The 20,194-nt window shown below is 41.2% G+C and overlaps 1 protein-coding gene across 1 annotated transcript in view; it reads left to right on the top strand.

The window, feature by feature from the left end:
- suclg2 (succinate-CoA ligase GDP-forming subunit beta) overlaps positions 1-20,194 on the top strand; it is a 102,897-nt gene that overhangs the window by 13,425 nt on the left and 69,278 nt on the right. The window contains exon 2 of the mRNA XM_035389172.1: positions 14,066-14,207. Within this exon, the coding sequence (XP_035245063.1) occupies positions 14,066-14,207 (142 nt within the window). The remainder of the gene's footprint in view (positions 1-14,065; positions 14,208-20,194) is intronic.

Here is a 20,194-nt window from a genome sequence, read left to right as displayed (position 1 = left end):
GAAAGAAGTCAAGCTGCATTACATATTTTTTTGTTTTTTTCTAACGGGGCTCTTTTAAAAATCAATGGGTACGTATCGACGTATTGAGCTTTCTGCAGTTCTAATGGAGCTTCAGTACGTCCTCTCCCCTAGCCATGCTAATGGTAACAGTGCATTAAAGACTAATTCCATCCCCCTGTGCAGTTTAAAATGTATTGGTAGCTCTTCTGTTGCAGATCTTGGGCCTGGTTAACATCTTCATTCAGAAAAAGGGTGGCGAAACAAAGGTACATGTACAAAGCTCTGAATATTGAATGCTAAAGACTGAATGAGTGATGGATTCAGTTTCCTTCCAAGTGTCCTCCGAAAAGGATATTGATTTTTTCCCCCTGCCTTTAGCACGGATATTCTGCTTCATCCATCAGGGTTCCATCTAAACATGCCTCACAGTATTACAGCGCGGCTGAGTCTGTGGAGCCCGAATGTCTGCATTACTGTGTAATATGTTTCTTACGCACTCCAATTAGTGACATCACACATCTGCCATACAGTTCCAAAAGGGTGCTTAGAACTCAGAGGGGTGTAAGAAAGGAGAGAGATGCAAAGCAGCGTGGAGGTGAGTGTGCGCTAACACGGCGATGAGTGCAGGAGAGAGGAGACATAAACAGGGAGCTGGAGAGGTGCACATGAGAGAGGTGTCAGACTGCGGAGAGGAGAGGTGGAGAGACGGGTTTGGGAGGCAGGAGTGTGTAAATGCAGGGACAGGGAGATGGAGGGGTGTGGGAGAAAGCAGAGAGCCCGCATCGCCTAAGCAGTCGCACACATGGCTGCAGCGGCATTTGAAAAGTGCAAATCCAGCTGCAGGCTAATTAAACTCGTGAGGGGAATAATTTGAACCAGCAGGCTGTGATGTATTTATGAGCGCGAATGAAAATGAGCAATCGTCTCACCTTTTAAAGTCTGCTTAGCGACTGACGGACCACTGACAACAGAGGTGGCGGTGAGAGGTTCACTGCGTGCATCGCAGGGCTATTTTACTGCTGTTTATGGGTTTGTTCAAGCAAGGTGACATTTCTTGACCAGCCCCTCGAAATGGGGACTTATTACTCCATAACATCCCGGGCTGAATAATGAGATATGCTTGTGCTTAAAATGAGAAGCAGCCTGACCCGGGCACAGCGTGGTGCTTTTGCATTCGTCTGTGGCAGTTTGGATCCCAAGATGCACCACAGTCTTCCGCAGGGGAGCTGTCAGCTCTTACGGCCCCTGGCCCTCTTCCTTTAGCCGTCCCCAGTGGGCACTGCACCATTTGTGTTTTACTGCGATGGCGTGTGTGACTGTGTACTAACAGGCATGTGCTAGGTGCAGCTAACATGCAAGAGATACCAGGTTTGACAGTGGAGAGCAATGGCCAGGCTCGTAATTGAATCTAAATTGGCCCAGGGAAATTATTACATTTCGTAGAGGAAAAAAAAAAAAAAAAGATTGTTGTCCATCTGGCATTATCGTGCATCTTTGCTAGAAATTGACCTTTTTATAGAATTTATTTACTTAGTTCTGTTGCAAGAAAAATAATTCATAATAGGCTCATTTATTAATGAGAGGAGACTGAATGAAGGGACTTTTGTGCTTTGGGGTATGCAGTGCCCAGCGCTTCTGAAATTGTGCATTCTGTGAGAAAATGGGATGATTGTCTTTCAGTTTCTCTGCTGGTTGTCACTTTAGCTTTTGAGGTGAAATCAGGCAATATTTTGTTCGTGCTCCTGGCTGAGTTTTGAATGCATCACATTTCCTTTTTAAAATTCAAATTTTGGTGTGCCTCATAGTTAGAAAAGCAGACTGACCCTCTCTCATTTATCATGCCATTCAGATGAATTTAGTCCATTTTGAAGTACTGAATATGAACTTTTTTTTAACCTAACTTATTAATTTAAAATATATGCAGAATGTAGGCATAATCGAGTCTTACTGAAATATAATCAAGTCACATTTTGTGGGCCTGTACTTTGGTTAAAGAATATTGCTCATAACCATATGTTATGGTATTTTTCCATTGCCCAGCTTCATGAATTCATTGTGAGTATTGATGAATTCAGTGAATGATTAGTTGGCTAGACATCTTAACATGGGTAACAGCATGTTTTTTCTATTGGTATATGCCTTTTATCTCAGAAGTGTGGTGGTTTACTGCTTGCTAGGTCCTGTATTCAAATTTACATTGGTCATGTTGTAGCCTATAACTTCTGCCATCATTGAATGTACTGCTCAAAGATGGGTTGTTGTGAATTCTCAGAGAACATGAGGGATCGTTAGACCACCTTTGACTGGCTTACCCAAGCTCTGACCATGCATTGGTGTAGGCCCTCCCCTGCTCTTCAGCTGTGACATCAGCACTCTGTGACTATATATTGAATAGTTTTATAAAGCTCCTCTGTTCATTTACAGTTTTGCGGTGTTACAAGCAGTGAGAGGCTGCCAAATGCCAATTAAAAATATATATAGGCTATACCAATATAACGTGCTTGCTCAAAAGCAGCTGTTTCAATGTGTAGCACCACAGAAAACAGTAGGGAGAGGCTGTGGAATAAAAATGATGCAATGCGAAATGAATTGAAGTGCCGTGTGTTGTGTTCTCAAAATGGTCCGTGAGTTATGGGAAGTGCTTCACAACCATACAAAAAGTCCACAATTGTGTAATATGCCTATATGAAGTATTTTAGAAGGTCTTTAATTTCACAGCAGCAAAGAAGACATGCCATTTCTGCCCGTGGCCTTCTTCGGTGTAGCCTACTAGATATGCTGAAGAAGGCCAAGGGTTGATGTCCGTTTTCTTTGCGGCTGTGCAGTATGTGTATGTGTGTGTGTATATATATATATATATATATAGTTGTTGCCACATAATTCGCTGTTTGGAGGAACAGGCTATTTGGATTAACAAGCAGGCGTACCTAAGAAAGTGGCCACGCAATGTATATTGTGTGAGTGCGGACATGTTTCTGTAGGTTCGTGTTCTTGGGTCGGGTCGGCACACGTCCTTGAGGAGAGCACGCCCGTCCTCTCAACTCTAAGTTCTTTATAACCTCTCAGGACAGCACCTGTGGCCTGCCTGTGGCACCACGTGCCTCCATAACCGTTTCAGGGTCCCAAGGTGGAGACGCAAACTGCAGTCCTGGATTTTTACTCCAGTGGTGTGCCAGCCCCGACTCCCCGAATTGGCTGCTGCTAATTCAGCTGCTAATTCATAATGTGTTTGCATTACACTTGCGTGTGATTTTAAAGAACCATAAAATCTGCACTAAGCAGAGGGGGCAAAGTGCTCCATCAGGAGAGACACACAAAGATCTTAGGCCATTATGTGTTTAGGTTTGTCAAGTTAATTGTGTGTCTCCTGCCCATGAATCCATGAACAGTTTTGTCTTGAAGTGTTCAAAACAACAATTTGTGGCAGGCTTGAGCTGAAAAACACTTGTTTACACCCTAAGCTGGAAAAATAGTGATAAAAATGCATTAAGGGTGGGTCTGCATCTACTGAGATGGCACAGATGCTTAATGAGTCAAACAACTAGTTCACAAAACTTTTTAGAAGTTGGGGAAACCGCAACATTCTAGTGATTTTAAACAAACGTGCTTTATTACGCTGTCTGTATTAAATCATAAATGTGTGCACTTAAATGTGGTTCCATTCAATGACATAATCCACATGCCCAGCGCTTGGTCTGGCCAGTAATCACACATTTAGGGTGGGTTGGGTAGAGTTGAAATATACAGCACATCATCCAACCCAAATTTCACCAGTTTACGATAGCTGTAATCAAGTTGCAGTTTTCACAGATTTGTCTGCGAGTTGGTCAGCAATGAGTCCTAAGGTAGAAATATGGAAGTTAGAAGACCGAAATAGCAGAACAAAGACTCATGTTGTGACAGCGACTGTGGGTGGAGTAGAAGCACTCCCTTCCCTGAAATGCAATATTAAATCACTCATTGCTTTGTAAGACTAAAATGCTCCTCTCCTATATAGCTTGTGTGTTGGATTGTACTACAGTACAATGGATTAATGGTCTCCTGGTGCCCCATGGGTTTGAATGCCATGTTCGAGTGCTTGAACATGCTCATTTTTTATATGGACATAAAGCGCGAGACTAACCCAGGTTAACACCCCGAGCCATCTTTAATCACACTGGCCAGATATCCACTTCCACTGTCCTTGTCTTCTGTAATAATGGTAGTGTTCCTCTGGGCTCTCAGAGCATTTGCGATGGATATTCATGAATTAACTGTGAGAGCAGAGAGGGACTCGGCAGTCCAATATCTTGGAATAATCCAATAACCTTACTGGGGTTTTATGCATGTGCACTTGAAGATTGAACCTTGATGTTAAAATGGCAATTACTGTAGTTCATATACTATAGCCTATCTGGTGTTGCAGTTTGAACATTTCTGCAAAGACTGGCCTTTTTTGAGATGAGGACCTGTATTCAATCCAACACTTGTAGTTTAAGGACTTGTGCAATTCAGTCAAACCCTTTAGAGTAATCAACCACTGTATCGACAGAAAATCTAGAGATATTACGTGCCAATGTTTTTGTAAGCTCATTGTTTTTACCATTTTTAAAATGCCCAGCTTTTTCCACCTCGATGCTCTGTTTGGGTGTCAAACATGCTGACTGTTAACTTGAAGTTGACTTTCTAACATAGTAATCAAATTAATAATAATAATAATAATAATAATAATAATAATCATAATAATAATTTTGTTAAAAATCACAAGGTAAACTACTACAGTTTTAAGACACAAAGTTTATGTTTGGATTCCATTGCTCGTTTTGTAACCTGTTGCTAATGACAGACTTGTGCTTGTCCCAGTGTGGTTGAGGTTATTGATTGGACGATGCATGATATTATAATTGCATGAAAAGACACCACATACAGTCGATGATGGGGTTACGTATGTTTTTCCTATTGCAGTGGCTGCCATCGTCGTTATGGCACAATGATTTGAAATCTTTATTCTTCATATAGCGCACGGACGACCCTCCGTCCGGGATAGGATCCTGGCCGTGCCAGCGCTCGGCGGGTCTCATCGCAGGGCGACGCGTAATTGGCGGCGCCGTTGCCCAGGGTTAGGGAGGGTTCAGCCGGCAGGGATCCGTACCTCATCATTCTGTAGTGACCCCAGCCCGTCCAGGCCTGCCTGCACACAGAGCGTTTCCTCCCAATCATCCCTGTGAAAAAACCCGATTCGCCAGCTGTGGTGTGAGAAGAAGTGCTGCTTGACATTGTGCATTGGAACCCAAAAATACTGTAACACAACAACATTTGTGTAGATAATTCTCCTTTCATCGGTTGAAATAGCTTTTACTCTGAACAAGTTGTAAGTGTTACCCATGTTTGTTTTCCTCCTCTTAATGATTCCATTAGTATGTTGCATTATTACATTATTATAAAAAAGATTATGTACACACCATATGTATACCCAAAATATTCAAGGTAGCACTGTGAAATGACTAAATTGTTCAGTAGCTTTATTCCTAATATGTTGCAATAATTGAGTGTGATTATAGTTGAATAATAACCAAATAATTTTTTAAACCACCATCTGGAGGCTGCAAGCTGAGGGAACGTGCACAATACTGATAAATCCAATGACTAGCCATGCGAATGCACTGACCAATTTACCGAACGGGCAGTGTTCTGGCACTTCAAATTTTAACATTCCTGCTGAATAATGTGCATTTTAAATGCAGCAACAATCCCATTTGGAAGATAAAATGACATTGTTAATGGTACTGGAATGTGGCCTATTAACTTAAATGCTAAATGTTATCAATAGCTCAGTTTGAGACCAGCCTCTGGATCCTCCCTTTAATTGACTGTAGTCGAGCAGTAAAGGGGAAAAAAAGCGCACTGAAAGAGATTGGTCTCACGGCGCATAGAGCAATGCAGGGAGGATGAAAGATCCTCATCCTCCCTCAGCCCCTTCCATCTATTTTATTTGCGCCGTTACCATTATTATATGTCTATAACATGGTTATAGTTTAAATAAAATAAAATAAAAGTTTCACTATTTGCCACACACTGAGGCTTCAGACTAAAGTGCCACTTGTGCTTACTGGCATTATTCTAAAATGATAATCATGTGTAATAATCATTGTCATATATGCATAATTGCATAATGTGCTGTATTCATGCCGCAAACACAGGCCAGCCTCAGTAGTCGCAGGTTTTATGTTATTAGGCAACTGTTAGCCTGCTGGGAGCAGAGGTTGATCTGACCAGAGGAATGGTGGGCTTAAATTATCCCAGATTACTTTTACCATTCACCGGTACATTTGTTCCTTTCTGTGGTGTGATATGTGCTCATAAGGTACCAGTCAGAAATATGTCTCCTCCAAATGTCCATAATATTCTCTTGCAGTACAACCTAACCTGTAGATTTTGAAATGGTCACTGTTTTGCAGTTCCTGACTGGGGGAAAAAAAAGGGGTTGTTAAAGAAATTGCTTTCAAAAAAAGCTAGTCACAAAAATGACATTACCTGCACCTAAACATATATCAGGCATAGCCTGATTTAAAATAGGGACATCAGAGGTTCAGTAAAACACTGAAATGCGTTATGATATTCTACAGCTCTCGTTCATTGTCGTGATTTTCTGCAAAATCACATGTAGTCCTGCCCTGTGAGAGTCTCCCATTAGACCTGAGCTTGCAGCCCACAGGCAGGCATGGTTGCCTTTTTAATTTTGACACAATTTAAGCCCTTTTTTTAATCTACCGATTTCTTGTAATAGACTTGCTCTCGCAGCGTTTGTTTCAGCATTGGCCCGGGCCTAATTAATTACTTTTCCGTTCGTATTCAGATGTTTAACTACTTTAAAACATCTTTAGTGTTTAAACTAAACAGTGCTGCAATGAAGGAAATGCACTAGGCATTTTTCCAATTAGCACATTGGGAAAACAGTGAAAGGATTAATCTTACAAGCTGACACATACAGATAATGGATAAAATGGGCAGCCTCCGGTCTTGAAAGTCTTGGTGTACGTGGCGTTTGGACGTCATGCTCTCACCCCCGAATGTCATCCGAATGTCTCGACTGCTAAAGGCACAACTGTTCCGCGTGGAACACTTTGGGAAGAGTCGCTTGTTTTCCAAGCAATGTGGGACATTTCATTCCAGGGCGATTCGGTGCAGACTGGCCTATTTTACAGGGCAAGGCTCATTGTTGACGAGCTTACAAGCTACAGTTAAGACTGGGCTCCTTAAAGCCCCGTGTCCCTTGGCTGTTAGCCTGATTCTCATACTGAGGACGAGGCAATCGCTCCGGCTTTATTTCAGCGCACACATTATGTGCAGAAAAGTTGGTGTTTTTCCAGTTTCAGTGTAACAGCTTAAGCTGTTGTATGCCACAGAGGCAGAGAGAAGCCCACGGGGCAAAATCATTCTGTTTTCTCCAGAATGTCATTTGCTCAGCTCTGAATAATGAATAATTTTGCTCCTGGTCAATCAGTCTCGGGGAGGGGTAAGAAGCGCTGCTTCTGATGGGGATTCTTGGTGTATCTGCGGAGATTGTAATCTCTGTCGAAGTTTCACGCCGTCAAGGAAGGAGAAAGGAAGTCGCGCACTGATGCATACCCACCACGGCTAAGTTGTCTTCTGTATTGTTTTCCATCTTTCATGGCTTCACGGCTGAGGAACATTGTCCTTTTCAATTTCAGTATGTCTGAAGCCTGTTCCCTGGCACTTTTTTAAAATTTATGAAGTACTGTGGTTCACTCCCGAAATGAAATTCCATTGGTGCCCTCGGCGTTTAAGTGATGTTGCTGCTCATTTCCAGACAATGCTGATGAAAGTAATTAGTATACAGTGAGCACCTCTTGAGGAGATCAGAAGCCTTGGCATATGACAGTGTTGCTCACCCCTTCCTCTTAGGGCATGGCTGTGTCAGTTTCTTCATATTTATTGACATTCTTTTTTCCACAACTCTAAATTACTTGTACTGTACACTGTCCAGAAAATGTTGATACCGGCGCAAAACCAGCATGCGACTGTGTTGCTGGCTTCGCTAATGAAGCATCGCAGCAGGGGCAGGTCACCGGGGGGTGGTCACGGCTGGGTCAGCCTCATCCCCCGCTGCCTGTGGGTGCAGCTCGGTCAGTACAGAAATGGTCAAAGCCCCCCCAGAACTGTGAACCCACGTGAAGTACCCTTGAACACTGAGATTAATGAAAAATATGAATGTGTGGTTCATCGCTCAGTTCTCTCTTTCTCTCTCCCCCTCTCTTTTTCTTTCTGTCTCTCCCCCTCTCTCCCTGCCCCCCTCTCCCTGTCCCTCTATTTCTGTCTGTCTGTCTAACACACTGCTGCTCCAGTTTACATGCCAATGTGAGGAGGTGGCAAGGATTTTCGTAGCAAGGATTTTTCAGCACTTCACTCAGCATACATATATTTTGCACATAAAGTTCAGCTCTCACTACCTTAGGAGAGCAGTGCATTAACCTACATGAGTTACTTTAGAGGAAGCCTATCTTCTTTCTGTGAATCTATCTTATCAGACATAAAATGTAATTATTAGCTGACATATATATGTAGAGTATGTGTGTGTGTGTGTGTGTGTATATATATATATATGTATATATATATATATAAGCTATTGGGTGTTGGGCAAAAAATGTGAATAAAATGTAAGTAGCAGTGTGCATGGAAGTGGCAGTAATTTATCTTGGTCTGAACTCTGTAAAATTAAGTGCCATCCATATATTCCAGTTCTCTTTATGCCCAAGGTAACTTTTAGTGCCTGAAGGGACACCTCAAACCCTATTACATATTCAGCATTTGTTATTTTTGGAATTATTTGTTCGGTGACAGTGGGGTCTCTGATGATTCATTTTAAAATGTCTTTGCTTGTTCCGTCGCCTACTGTTGTGCAGGTAATCTGGAAACTTTGTTTTGTGATTTTATTGAGCATCTTCCAAACACACTGTCTTTTATAGCTGCCAGATTGGATTAATCTCTGCCCACTTTTTCTCATTGCAGTTTTCCATGAAAATGGAACTTTTTCCAAAAATAGGCTATTTAGTGATGTTCCTTACCTTAAAGTTGGATAGACTTGCATGGTTTGCATATTGAAAGGCAAAGAGAGTATCTTTCCACAAACTTTTGACATACTGAGCATGGCAGTCCCTCTAATCCGTGAGTGATGAATTCACTATTGCTTTTAACAAAAGAAAATGTCTCTGAGTAAAGACATATGCTGATGGCCTTTCTGCATTATTTAAATTTGTCATTTCTTACCGAATTGTTAAAATCACTTGGAAAAGAAATGTGATCAAGTCTGAAAGTACAATATTTTACTTCCTTCTTTTCTGCCTGTAGTACCCAGAATGTAGGCTAGTACCGGAAATAGGAAGCTGTGCCATGCACCTGCTTCCTGTCTAGAGCACCGTTAAATATTATTGGATATCACATTCAAAGGTCACACAGGAAAACACAGCTGCATGGTTACAAAGAACCACAGTGGGGCATCCTCAACTTTGTTGCTCAATAGCGACTCCTCTGGTCAAATGGGCATGAGCAGTCTTCCTGTGATATTTCAAGTTAGGTCATGTTACGATACAGAATGATAATACATTATTGTCTGATTAATGAGAAATTTGTTCTGCATAACATTTTGTATAATTCTATAAATTCCTCCCAAATTTAAATATTTTTCAAGTTTTTTTTCTGAAATTGAAGACACTGAAAAGGGCATATAGAGATCGAGATCGCGTTCCAGTAACACTCGAAGTATTGGGACTGACATGTGCAGATGACATGCCTGTTATCCATGTCATGGGCCCAGTGCATTCACATCCCCCTATTCTCAAAGATCTCTCGGACAAAAAAGGCACACCTCATCCCTTGCAGAACTGAAAGTACGCTCGGCTATATTGGTGATGTGCCAATGCCTCTGTAGAAGTGTTGCATTTTTATTTTTAGTTTTATGTGGCTAATTTTGTTCCTGAAAGATTCCTGAACTGCGCATATAGGCCTGGATTTATATTCTGACTTTTTTTTTTGCTTCTAGCTATAAATACCACTCCTGGGTGCTGGGTTTTTTTGACAGGCATGACAGTAAGAATAGGAAGCGCGTTGATGTACTTTCATGTGATGTGGGAGCTCATTCGACTCCGTTGTGGGAGATCTGGTGCAGTCCTTCCCAACGGAGACCCAAACCAAATAGCATTTTGCCCCAGCTGTCGAAGACAAAGAGCACTTCTCACTTGCGCTCAAACATCTAAAGTGGGTTCTGCAAATAAAAATGGGTTTCACAGCACTGTAAAACTCTGCTATCTGAGGATCTAATTGTCGCAAGTGCCTGAACACTGCTCCTTTAAGAGGCAACATTTTATGTAGGGTGTCAGAAGTTTGCTGCGATGATAAGGTATTCAGGGCAATCATGTTATATGCTTTCAGAGTACTTGCAATGCATTGTGTCCCATCCCTGAACCCTCTGTAGCTCACAAAGACTGCTAATGAATTTAGGCCAGTTAAAACAGCACAGCGCGTCACTGTCTTACATCGAGATCTTTGAATGAATAGAAACGTCCGACCAGCCTGTGGAAGCGACCCATAAAAATGTTGTCATCTATTTAGGACAGTCTAGTTCTAATCAACCTGTGTATCTTCCAGGAAAAAAAATTGACCTGGGCAGTAATGTAACATACGTAACGACTTCATAAGGGTGAGTGATGGAGAAGCCATACACATTACAGAAAAGGGTTTCATTACTGTCCATTTACTTTGCTGGTCATCATAACCAGGGGACTTATTTGTGAATGAGGTTGTGTAGTCTATGAACGGGGACTGTCTGGTTGGCTACTGAATGACCAATCTTACCTCACCATTTTTCTGAATGTGTTTCACGTAAGAGAACCGTAGAGCTGAGTGAGATTTAGAACCCTGAGTGCGAGGGGACAGGCTTGGTGCGGTGCCACCGGTTGTGATGCTATATATTTATGTTTCACATCTCCGTTTCATCCGTTTCACTTCTGTTTGGTTAATCTGTCGTTGTTTCTCATTTGTTTCTGTATCTGCCAGCATCGCCCTCTCGTAATGACAGCGGTGCCCGTGGTCGTCCGTTATGGCGTTAATGAGATTCCGCGGGTGTGATTCCTGTCAGTGCCGTTGTCCCCGACAGTCGGATTATCAGGGTTTTACATTGTTAACCTATGTCTTTAAACTACAATCTTTTGCTCTCAGCTAAACAAAATGGATCTCTTCGGTGGCTGAATTAATTGAAGTGTTAGTGTTTGTTTATTTTATCCTTAAATTTCAAGGGAATCAGGATGCATGTGTGGCATTTTGCGCTTGATTGAGTCTGCTCTGGATGCTGCCATCTGCATCGGAACGCCGAACAAAGCATGCCTCATTACGGGCGCCTTATAAATCATGGAGTGGCTCCCGACCTCATCTGAAAGTCATGCCATGGCCTTGTCGTCCCTCTTCTGCTGTTAAGTCTTCTGTGCACTCTGCGGTCACCGTGCCTGTCGGAATTCACTTTTGGAAGATTTACTTTGATCACACCCGTATTGATATGGTCATGATTGTTTGAACCATTAGACATAGAGTCTGTGTACTGGCAATGTTTGATAAATGAAATGATCATGAACTACAGGCATGACCTTGCCAGTGCTGCGATTTCCCAGCAGTTAAAAGGTGCTGGATCTTTATTATATAGCCCCTACAAATCATAAGATACTCAGGAGTTTTGACAGTACTATAGAATTAGATAGGATGTCTATATACTAAAGGTAGGATTCTATAAACCAAGACAGGCTATTGCATTGGAAGGGCTCTATTGTGTCTTGGTCTTACGAATGCAGTTTGTGGCGTCTTAGTGAAGACTGAATGTGAGTTTAAGCCAGTCAGTGGTTCAAACCAATCAGGCCTGGTATGCTAATACACTTTCTCACTGGGTGAACCCCGTGAGATGTTTTTTTTTTTTTTTCTTTTTCTGTCAGAACAAGAAGTCAAAAGGAAAGGCTTACCCCACACGTAAATAAGCTTACAAACAAAAAAGAGCTCTATTTTCAGACACATTTTTAGAGATTGCATTGTTGCCGCAGTCTACACTCTGGAATTGAGACATTTCTCAGCATAATTAATTTTTTCAGTGGACATATCCAGGCCCCATGCACTATTCAGACCTGCTCTCTATGTCAAATGTGGTTACAAGTGCTGCTACTTTGCAGTGCACCACTGTGGCATTTCTCACCGCCACCTTATTTATAGGTAAACAGACGCCCTTATTTTAGCGCTTGCTAATGCCGACTGTGTGGTGAGGTGATTAACGTGAATTGCCTGAGAGATGCTGAGATGCTGTTCCCTTTCTTAGGAAATGATGGCTGTGATTAGATCACGATGTGCATATTGCGTGCAGCGTCACGGACACAGTCAACACAAGTACAAATGTGGCCTTAGGTCGGAAGCTGTGCTGTTCTAGGAATTAGAACATTGGAATCTAGTGTTGTCTTTGGGTGGGGGTGGGAGGGGGGGAATATACAGTTTTGGGTAATGAAGACTTGCAGTTCATTCTACCCTCTCTGGGAGGCGAGCAGTATAATTAGAACCATCTCAAGACTGAAGAGCTTTGTTTGTCCTGCCATGTCTGATTTTTTCTTTTTATAAGTGGGGGAAACGGTAATGGCAGTTCTTGCCAGGTGTGGCTGTCGTTATGTCACTCATCCATTCGGCAAGGGAGGTCACGGGTCACCCATCCTGTGATGTCACTCCATTGTTTGCATTTTTTTTTTTTTTACTTGATAAAGCAACTCTTGAGTTATTGTGTTTCTGCAGGACATGTCTCAAACATTCCTCATGTTGTTTGTTGCCCTTCACTCCTATTGCTATTCACAGCGCCTCCCAGCCTGCTATAATGAAGTAGCCAATTTCACTCCTGCTTCCTCTTAGGAGTGACTCAAACCAACATTATTTACTCTCGCTAATGTTTATGCCCTTTCCTTTATTGCAGGCCTTGCAGTTTTCCAAATGAAAAAGAAAAAACGAAACAAAACATAAATTCAACATTTTCAGCTGCCTCTGATTTGTCTTCACTGAGGAAACCTTGCTGTAATGGCTTTGTTCTTTAACAAATGGTACATGGGCAATGCGCACACTTGGCATAATGGGCCTCTACGACGTGCAGTGGAAATGTAACATTTAAGTGGGCTTTTCATATTAAAACCGAATGCCTTTTTAATAGCAGCAACAGCTGGAGTCAACAGCAGTCTCATCTGCTGAGCAAACAGTTTCTAAGCCGCCTTGGCCTGTGTCGCTCTCTTCCATTACTCTCCATAAAGAGCAGAGAGCATGCCCATATGCCTCTGCTCGAGAAGGTGTCTTAAGTAGGCGTGTAAAGTATCTGGGCACACACTCCTGCTTTCAAGAGAGATCATACGTCTTGATCAGCCTTTCAAGTAGCATAATGAACCAATTACCACCATGACTACTGCGTACATAAGGGGCCATTAATTTACCTTCATGTGTGTAAACAGTTTTCTTTTTTTTAAAGATTCACTTACAGTAGCTAATTTCAGATTTAGCTTCACAATGTGGCCAACGTTTACCTACTTCTCAGGTGTCCACTAGTTTTAACCTAGCGGGCGTGATGAACACCGGAGGACTTTTCACTGGAGGGTACCATTTTTACATTGAACAGAATTATAAATGGCCCTGTTTTTATTTATTTATTTAAATTGTTTTAATTTAAACAAGAATAAGTAATTTGGGTTTTTTTATCCGCAGACACGTATAGTGGGGCTCACTTTAATCTTTTGTTTAAGGCCTCCTGTGTGTTTATATAGCCTAATAATTGGGAAAAAGAAAACTCACTTATTAATTTGTAACGACAGAAGACCCTGACATGGACACAGTCATGTGGAACATGTCGGTTTTCTGCCATAATTAATTAACAAAGTGGCAAAGACTGTAGTGAGTATTATGCAACCTCTGGCTCATTTTTAAAAATAAATAAAGTCGAATTACTCTCACAGGCCTGTTCCTCATTCTGTGGATTTGAGGATTTTAATGGTGTCTGCTGCTCCTCCTACAGTTGACGAGGGTGAACCCTAGAAGATGGCTGAACCTGCAGGAGTACCAGAGCAAGAAGCTGATGCAGGACAGTGGGGTGGCGGTGCAGCGTTTCTTCGTCGCAGACACGCCCGCCGATGCCCTGGAAGCAGCCAAAAGACTGAGTGAGTGGCACAACAACGCTAACAAAATAAATTAAATGTTTGTTTAATGCCGGGATTGGCACACACACACACACACACACACACACAAACACACACACAAACAGCTGTGGCTAATTTTGGGTGATGTGTCATCAAATCCAGTTTTGCCATTTTGGCAGGCTGACTTCCTACTCAGGAATAGGTGTTTCTGGTGTGTTTTTTTCATTTTTTGTGGCTGACACGACCCACTTGTTGTGTTTCATGTGCTGGACATCTGCAATGACAGTTTCTGCCTCCTAGGAATGTTGTTAATCAGGCCTGTGAGATGTGGGCCTCCAGACCCTGAGGTGATCAGTTAAATCTTTGGGAGATTAGTCTGAGATGTGTCTCTCTCTCAAGTTCTCAGTTATGCTTTCCTTACATGTGAGATGAAAATGTGACTGTGGGTTTTTGAGGGAACATTGGAACATACCCTGGTAAAGATAATAACAGCCTGTACCAGATCCTGCTTATCTGAAAGTACATGATGTGCTTTAGCCCTTTTGTTCTGTCTGAAATTTCATTCATTCAGAAGAGGGGTTATGATTAGGCCAATTTCTTCATTGGTGGTACCAATTTCTTCATTTCTTACATTTCTGGTAGTGTACCCATAACTACCCGTACCTGTTTTTTCTACTCTACAGTCCATTTCAGGTCACGTCCATGCTTTAGATGTGAGTTGTTCCCGTTTTTTTATGAGCCTAAATGACCTTTCCCTTGCCTGAAGCGTCCGTTTAGGTAAATGACATGGTCCCCATGGAGATGGTAACGTACGTTGAGGTTGTGACTCCAGCTCAAATGGATTTCTGTTTGGATGTGGTGCAGCTGTGCGGGCATCTGCTCTGGGCCCCCTCCCCCTGTTTACTAAGCCATGAAGCGGTGGACCTGACAGCTCAATTGGAGCCGGGTGTCTGGAGATGCACACTTTGTGGAGAGACTTAAAAAGTGAACGGTGAATGATAGTGCCACACAACTTAGAGGATGAAGGTTATTCAGGGTATGAAGTGAGGCTGACCTGGACTGACCTTGACCATCTTACGCTGAGAGATGGTCACAGCACCTGACTACTTTGCCTTTTTTTTTTTTTTTTTTTCAGCTTCTTTAACGTACTTCTATTTTAGAACAAAAGTGTATACTTTTTGGTATATTTGACATTTGCAATGACGGCGCTCAAAAAAACAGCTTCTTCTTCAGAAAACTCACAAAGGCAAGGATGTCGTCTGCGGCATGGCTGCTGAAATGTTATCTGAGGCCTTGCAGAACGCAGTGAGTCCAATCCATGAACATATGGTGGAAATTGGAGTGATGCTATGGTCACTTAGGGAAGAAATGGTAACGGAAACAATGTCATCTAAGGTTAAGGTTTTATTATTTTTCAAATAAAAAAAGACACTAATCATTTTAAAAGAAATTTAACAATCTGGAGGACAGGTCGAGAAGAAATAATAAAGGGTAAAGGGGTGGGAAGCTACTTCCCGTACAATAAGCTACTGGCTAAACCCCTCCATAAATCCCCTTTGGAAGGATATAGAGCAAAATAAAATTCAGCCAATTAGGTAGCAGGATATACTGTTTTCTGGTATTAGTTACAAGAAATGTGCTCTATGCTATGGTGATATCATTTCATTTGTCCTTCAAACTTTCATGGCTGTGGAAAGATTTTTGGGTTTCAAAACTCATAAAATCAAAGTCTTATAAACATTCACCGATCTGGAATATTCTAACAGGCAGTAGTCCATTTGTTATGAATTCATGGGCACAAAGAGTATGTAAGTATTATAAGTTGTTGCAGCTCAAAATTCTATTCTTGAATTCGAGGACCTTGTGTCCCACTACAAAATACTCCAGAATATTTATTTTTACCTTAGATTGAGATCTGCCTTTAAAACATACAAAATCCAGTATCCAATAATAGACTGGGTGTAGGAACAGCTCCGAAAGGTAAAGCTTCATATATTTACACTCAACTCATGACGCATAACACTCCTTCTGGGTCCAAACTATAGAATAAGGATCTAAACCAATGAGGAGGGTTCCTGCAGTTTGGGACACTGCATGGCAACGGAGGGTCAAAGAACCCAAACCGGCAGTTTAAAATGTGTACTCCATGTAACAGACATCTTATGGGGCTAGCGCCTTTTCCCTGGTGTACTTTTTGCCCTCCAGGAACAGCTGATGCATGTGTTGTGGAACTGCCCTGAGGTATAAAGGTTTTGGGCTAAGGTGCTTAAACATTTACCTTTGGATCCTGTTCTCTTTCTTTCAATTGACATCTGTAGATCTAAGCTTCCTAAAACAGAATATAAACTCTGGACAGCTGGCATGACGGCTGAAAAAAAGATTGTTGTTCAGCTCTGGCTCCCACCTCTCCAGCTCTCCATCAAATTTTGGCTGCGGAATTTTCTTGATATTGTATACATGGAGATGTCTTCTGCTAGTCAATGGAGCAAAATCAGGCACTCCACAAGTTTGGAGAGGCATTGTAGCCACAGTTAAGGACCTTCTTCTGTATTAGAATGTTTTACTTACTATACTTATTGTCAGTAGCATTTTTTTTCTAATTAGTTTACTATATTTAGATGGATAATTGTATCCCGTGTGTGTGTGTGTGTGTGCCTATACAAGTTGAAAAATAAATTAATTAATTAAAAGTATGTGAGGCTGACCTGAATCCATGATCTCAGATGTGAAAGGTTTGAAGGTTCACCAGGACTCAGTAACAAACCTTTTATAGTGGCAGTTCTGTCCCAAATACATATTACAATTTTGCAGTGTATATTTTATTCTAGTTACATATTTAAATGTCTTGTTGTCCTAATCTCAAAAATTAATGGGTTTATTTTATTATATTGAGCAATATTACCTATGAGAAATATGAAAGTAGATAGTTGTTAATTATGAACATCAGCCCCATTAAATAGCACACTGAAAAGCAAGCAAATTTATTTCACCTTTGTGTAAAAAGTACAAAAAAAACCCACTGTTTTGAATGACATTAGACTGTACAAATGGTTCTGCATCCATCCCTAATCTAGTAAAACTGCAAGTACAGGTGAGACGTTGTACAGATTAAACAGCTCTCTGTGTTGTTAAGTGATCTCACTGTCAAAGCAGCAGGCTTAATGCTGGCTTCATCAGTCATGGCTTGACTACACAGCTCTTGCTTTTACTCCAGCGAACTGGTAAGAGAAAAAATGATAAAAACAACAAATTGCTGTATGCTGATTGGAAGCCACAGCAAATTCAACACTAAGGTTGTTTATGACTTGATGTTCAGTAAATCAACGTGGAAGTAGATTTTTTTTGTTTTTTGTTTTGTAGGGATGGGGAGAAGGGGGTGGGAGTAGGAGGGATGTATACATGTCTGAAATGAAATCCTGGCAAAAACATCTAACAAAAAATGTTCTGAAATCATTCTATAACTTCTGAAGTGTTGGATTGTTGATGCTAGTTTTGGGTCCCAACTGCTCAGTCTGTAAACGTATAAACTGCCATTTAAGGCTGGGCCTTCCTTTCACAAGTTTCTATCACAGGCTGTGTCATTAACCAAATGTGATTACAGTCCGCTGCTTTATTGTTGTCCTGCCAGTAGCATGGTGAGTTATATTGGCCATGGTTACTACAGCTTCCTCAGGGTAACACATCAGAACTTGCTTCCAACAATGTTCCATGTGCCACAAGCTTCCAGTTATCGAGAGAGAGTGACACGGGGAGTTGACTGTAGGCTGTAATGTTGACTGACAGGAAAGTGTACATGCTTAGTGATCCTCCCGAGTGTGCAGATGGCACTCTGGTGACTTGAGATACAAGTCCAATTCCAATAGCATTAATTTAGGAAACAAGCAAATATGTTTTGTGTATTCAGCAAAGAAAATCATGAGGTTGCAGGGTGTGAAATTTACAATTAAATTGTTTGGAAGCATAAAGCCTATTACTTGCTAGCATAATGCTTTACTAAAATGTAGTCTTCTGTTTTCATCAGGTAAGGCATGATGTCATGAGACATGCCTGCATAGGCATTAAGCATGAGCTCGTTGGTACCTTATCATGTTCAGACATGAATCGCAACACATGTAATGAATATAAATTACGGTCTCCCATTTTGCATTGTTACTGCCTCTCTCGCCACCCCCCACAAAATGAAAGTCTGGAAATGATTTTGGCCACTTTGTATATTATAAACCTGTTGGCAGATGCATCTGTTGGCTAAATCTTGATGGATATTCATTGCAAATCCCTATAATAGATTTCTTAGCATCTGCAGTATCTCTCCTGTCTGCCTAGCTTTTTTCCCTCCACACAGAGATGGACGAGGAAGAGATAGGAAAACATTTGGTCGACTTTTCACTATTCCACATGTTGAGCCAGATTGATGAACATGTGCACTGTATATGCACACAAAACTCAATTATTTTGTTCCAGGATCCGTTAAATGAAATATTTTCCTTTTATCTGTGCTGACTGGTTGTCTTTTGTCAAAATAACTGCTATATTTTTATGAATTTAGAATTTTAGCTGTCCAGATAACACAGCTCTTTTGAGAGGCTTAGGTTTCAGTCTAGTTTTCGTTTGGATTTTTTCATTGGTGTTCAGGCTTCTCAAAACAAATAGGAAGACATATATGTCAGTGTGTATTGTGCCTGTTTGCTGTTCATAATTCAAAAAATATAATTTGCAGTATTTATATACAATGGCAAACTCAAAAGATAAGCCTAAAAAAGATTGCTTAGGTCAAAAAATTATTTCATTGTCCAAAAATAATAATAATAGAAATCGTGGAAAAACCATTACCATTCTTTTGGCTTTAAAAACACACACACTCACCTGTATGTGTTTGAAAGTTTGCAAAGTATAGACAGACTCTGCACCAATCTCCTGTGTGTACTGTTTTTCCACTTAAATTCTCCATCTTTTCTTTCATGGTCTGTAGGACACCCAGAGATGAATAACACTCTGCTATGGAAGATTTAGCCTTTATTTTTCAATAAACATTCAATTAAATGCCAAGTGGTGACCTGATTTTTAAATGACCTACCGTGCAGCAAAGCAATTGACTCTGAATGGAGAAAGTGCTACGGTATCTTTGAGAACTGTTAATGTGTGTCAGAAATAAGCCTAAATTGATAGTCACAGCCTTCTGTAAATGTGCCTTCACCATTACCTAACTTTAAGGTCAGACACTGGTTTTGCCATGCTGGTGACATTGCTTATGGCTTTGGGCTTGGCACTGAAGGCTCTCCAATCTGGATCCCTCGCATGTAATTGATGATTTCCTGTTGCTGGGGAAGGTGCTAGTTGACACTTCCAAAAACCTGGCCTTTTTAGCACGAACCCACCTAATTTCTGTCAGAATTAGCTAACTACCATCTTGACCTGCTAAATCCAGTGTCCTTGTGCAGTTCTGGGGCCAACGTGCTGAAGAAATTTCCATCGATTGGATGAGATGTTAAACCAAGGTCTTGACACACTGATCCTTAAAGGTCCCAGACCAATTGCTGAAAGAGTTCTGTTATTAACCCTAGTGTCCTGGTCAGAACCCTAAACTGGCTTTCTGCATCTGCCAACCTGATCACACATCTCTCCACCCACCCCATGTTTGACCTCACACTTACACGCACTTACTACCTGAATCCATTCCCTTAGTAGTCGCTGTGAATGTTCAGTTGATTCTTATTGTTATATAAAAGTTAAAATAAAAAATTAAATAGAATTGTTCTTGAGATTACACCTTTTTCAGTGGAAGCCTATTTAGGAATGCAGACTTGTTAAATCAGAATCACACTTACCAAGAAAATAGAATATCTAAATTCCCATCACAGTGATATGAATATTCAAAATAAAAGTTCTTTTTTTGTGAACAGCAGCCAAATCTCCTGTGTGCTTATTAGGGGGATCTCAAGTTGGATATGTCAAAAATACAGCATAATGCAGAAGTGTGCTGACATTAAACCCCGTGAAAAATGCAGGTA

This window comes from Anguilla anguilla, chromosome 13 (genome assembly GCF_013347855.1).
Source record: "Anguilla anguilla isolate fAngAng1 chromosome 13, fAngAng1.pri, whole genome shotgun sequence".
NCBI classification, from domain to species: domain Eukaryota; kingdom Metazoa; phylum Chordata; class Actinopteri; order Anguilliformes; family Anguillidae; genus Anguilla; species Anguilla anguilla.
This window is presented reverse-complemented; position numbering and strand designations above follow the sequence as displayed.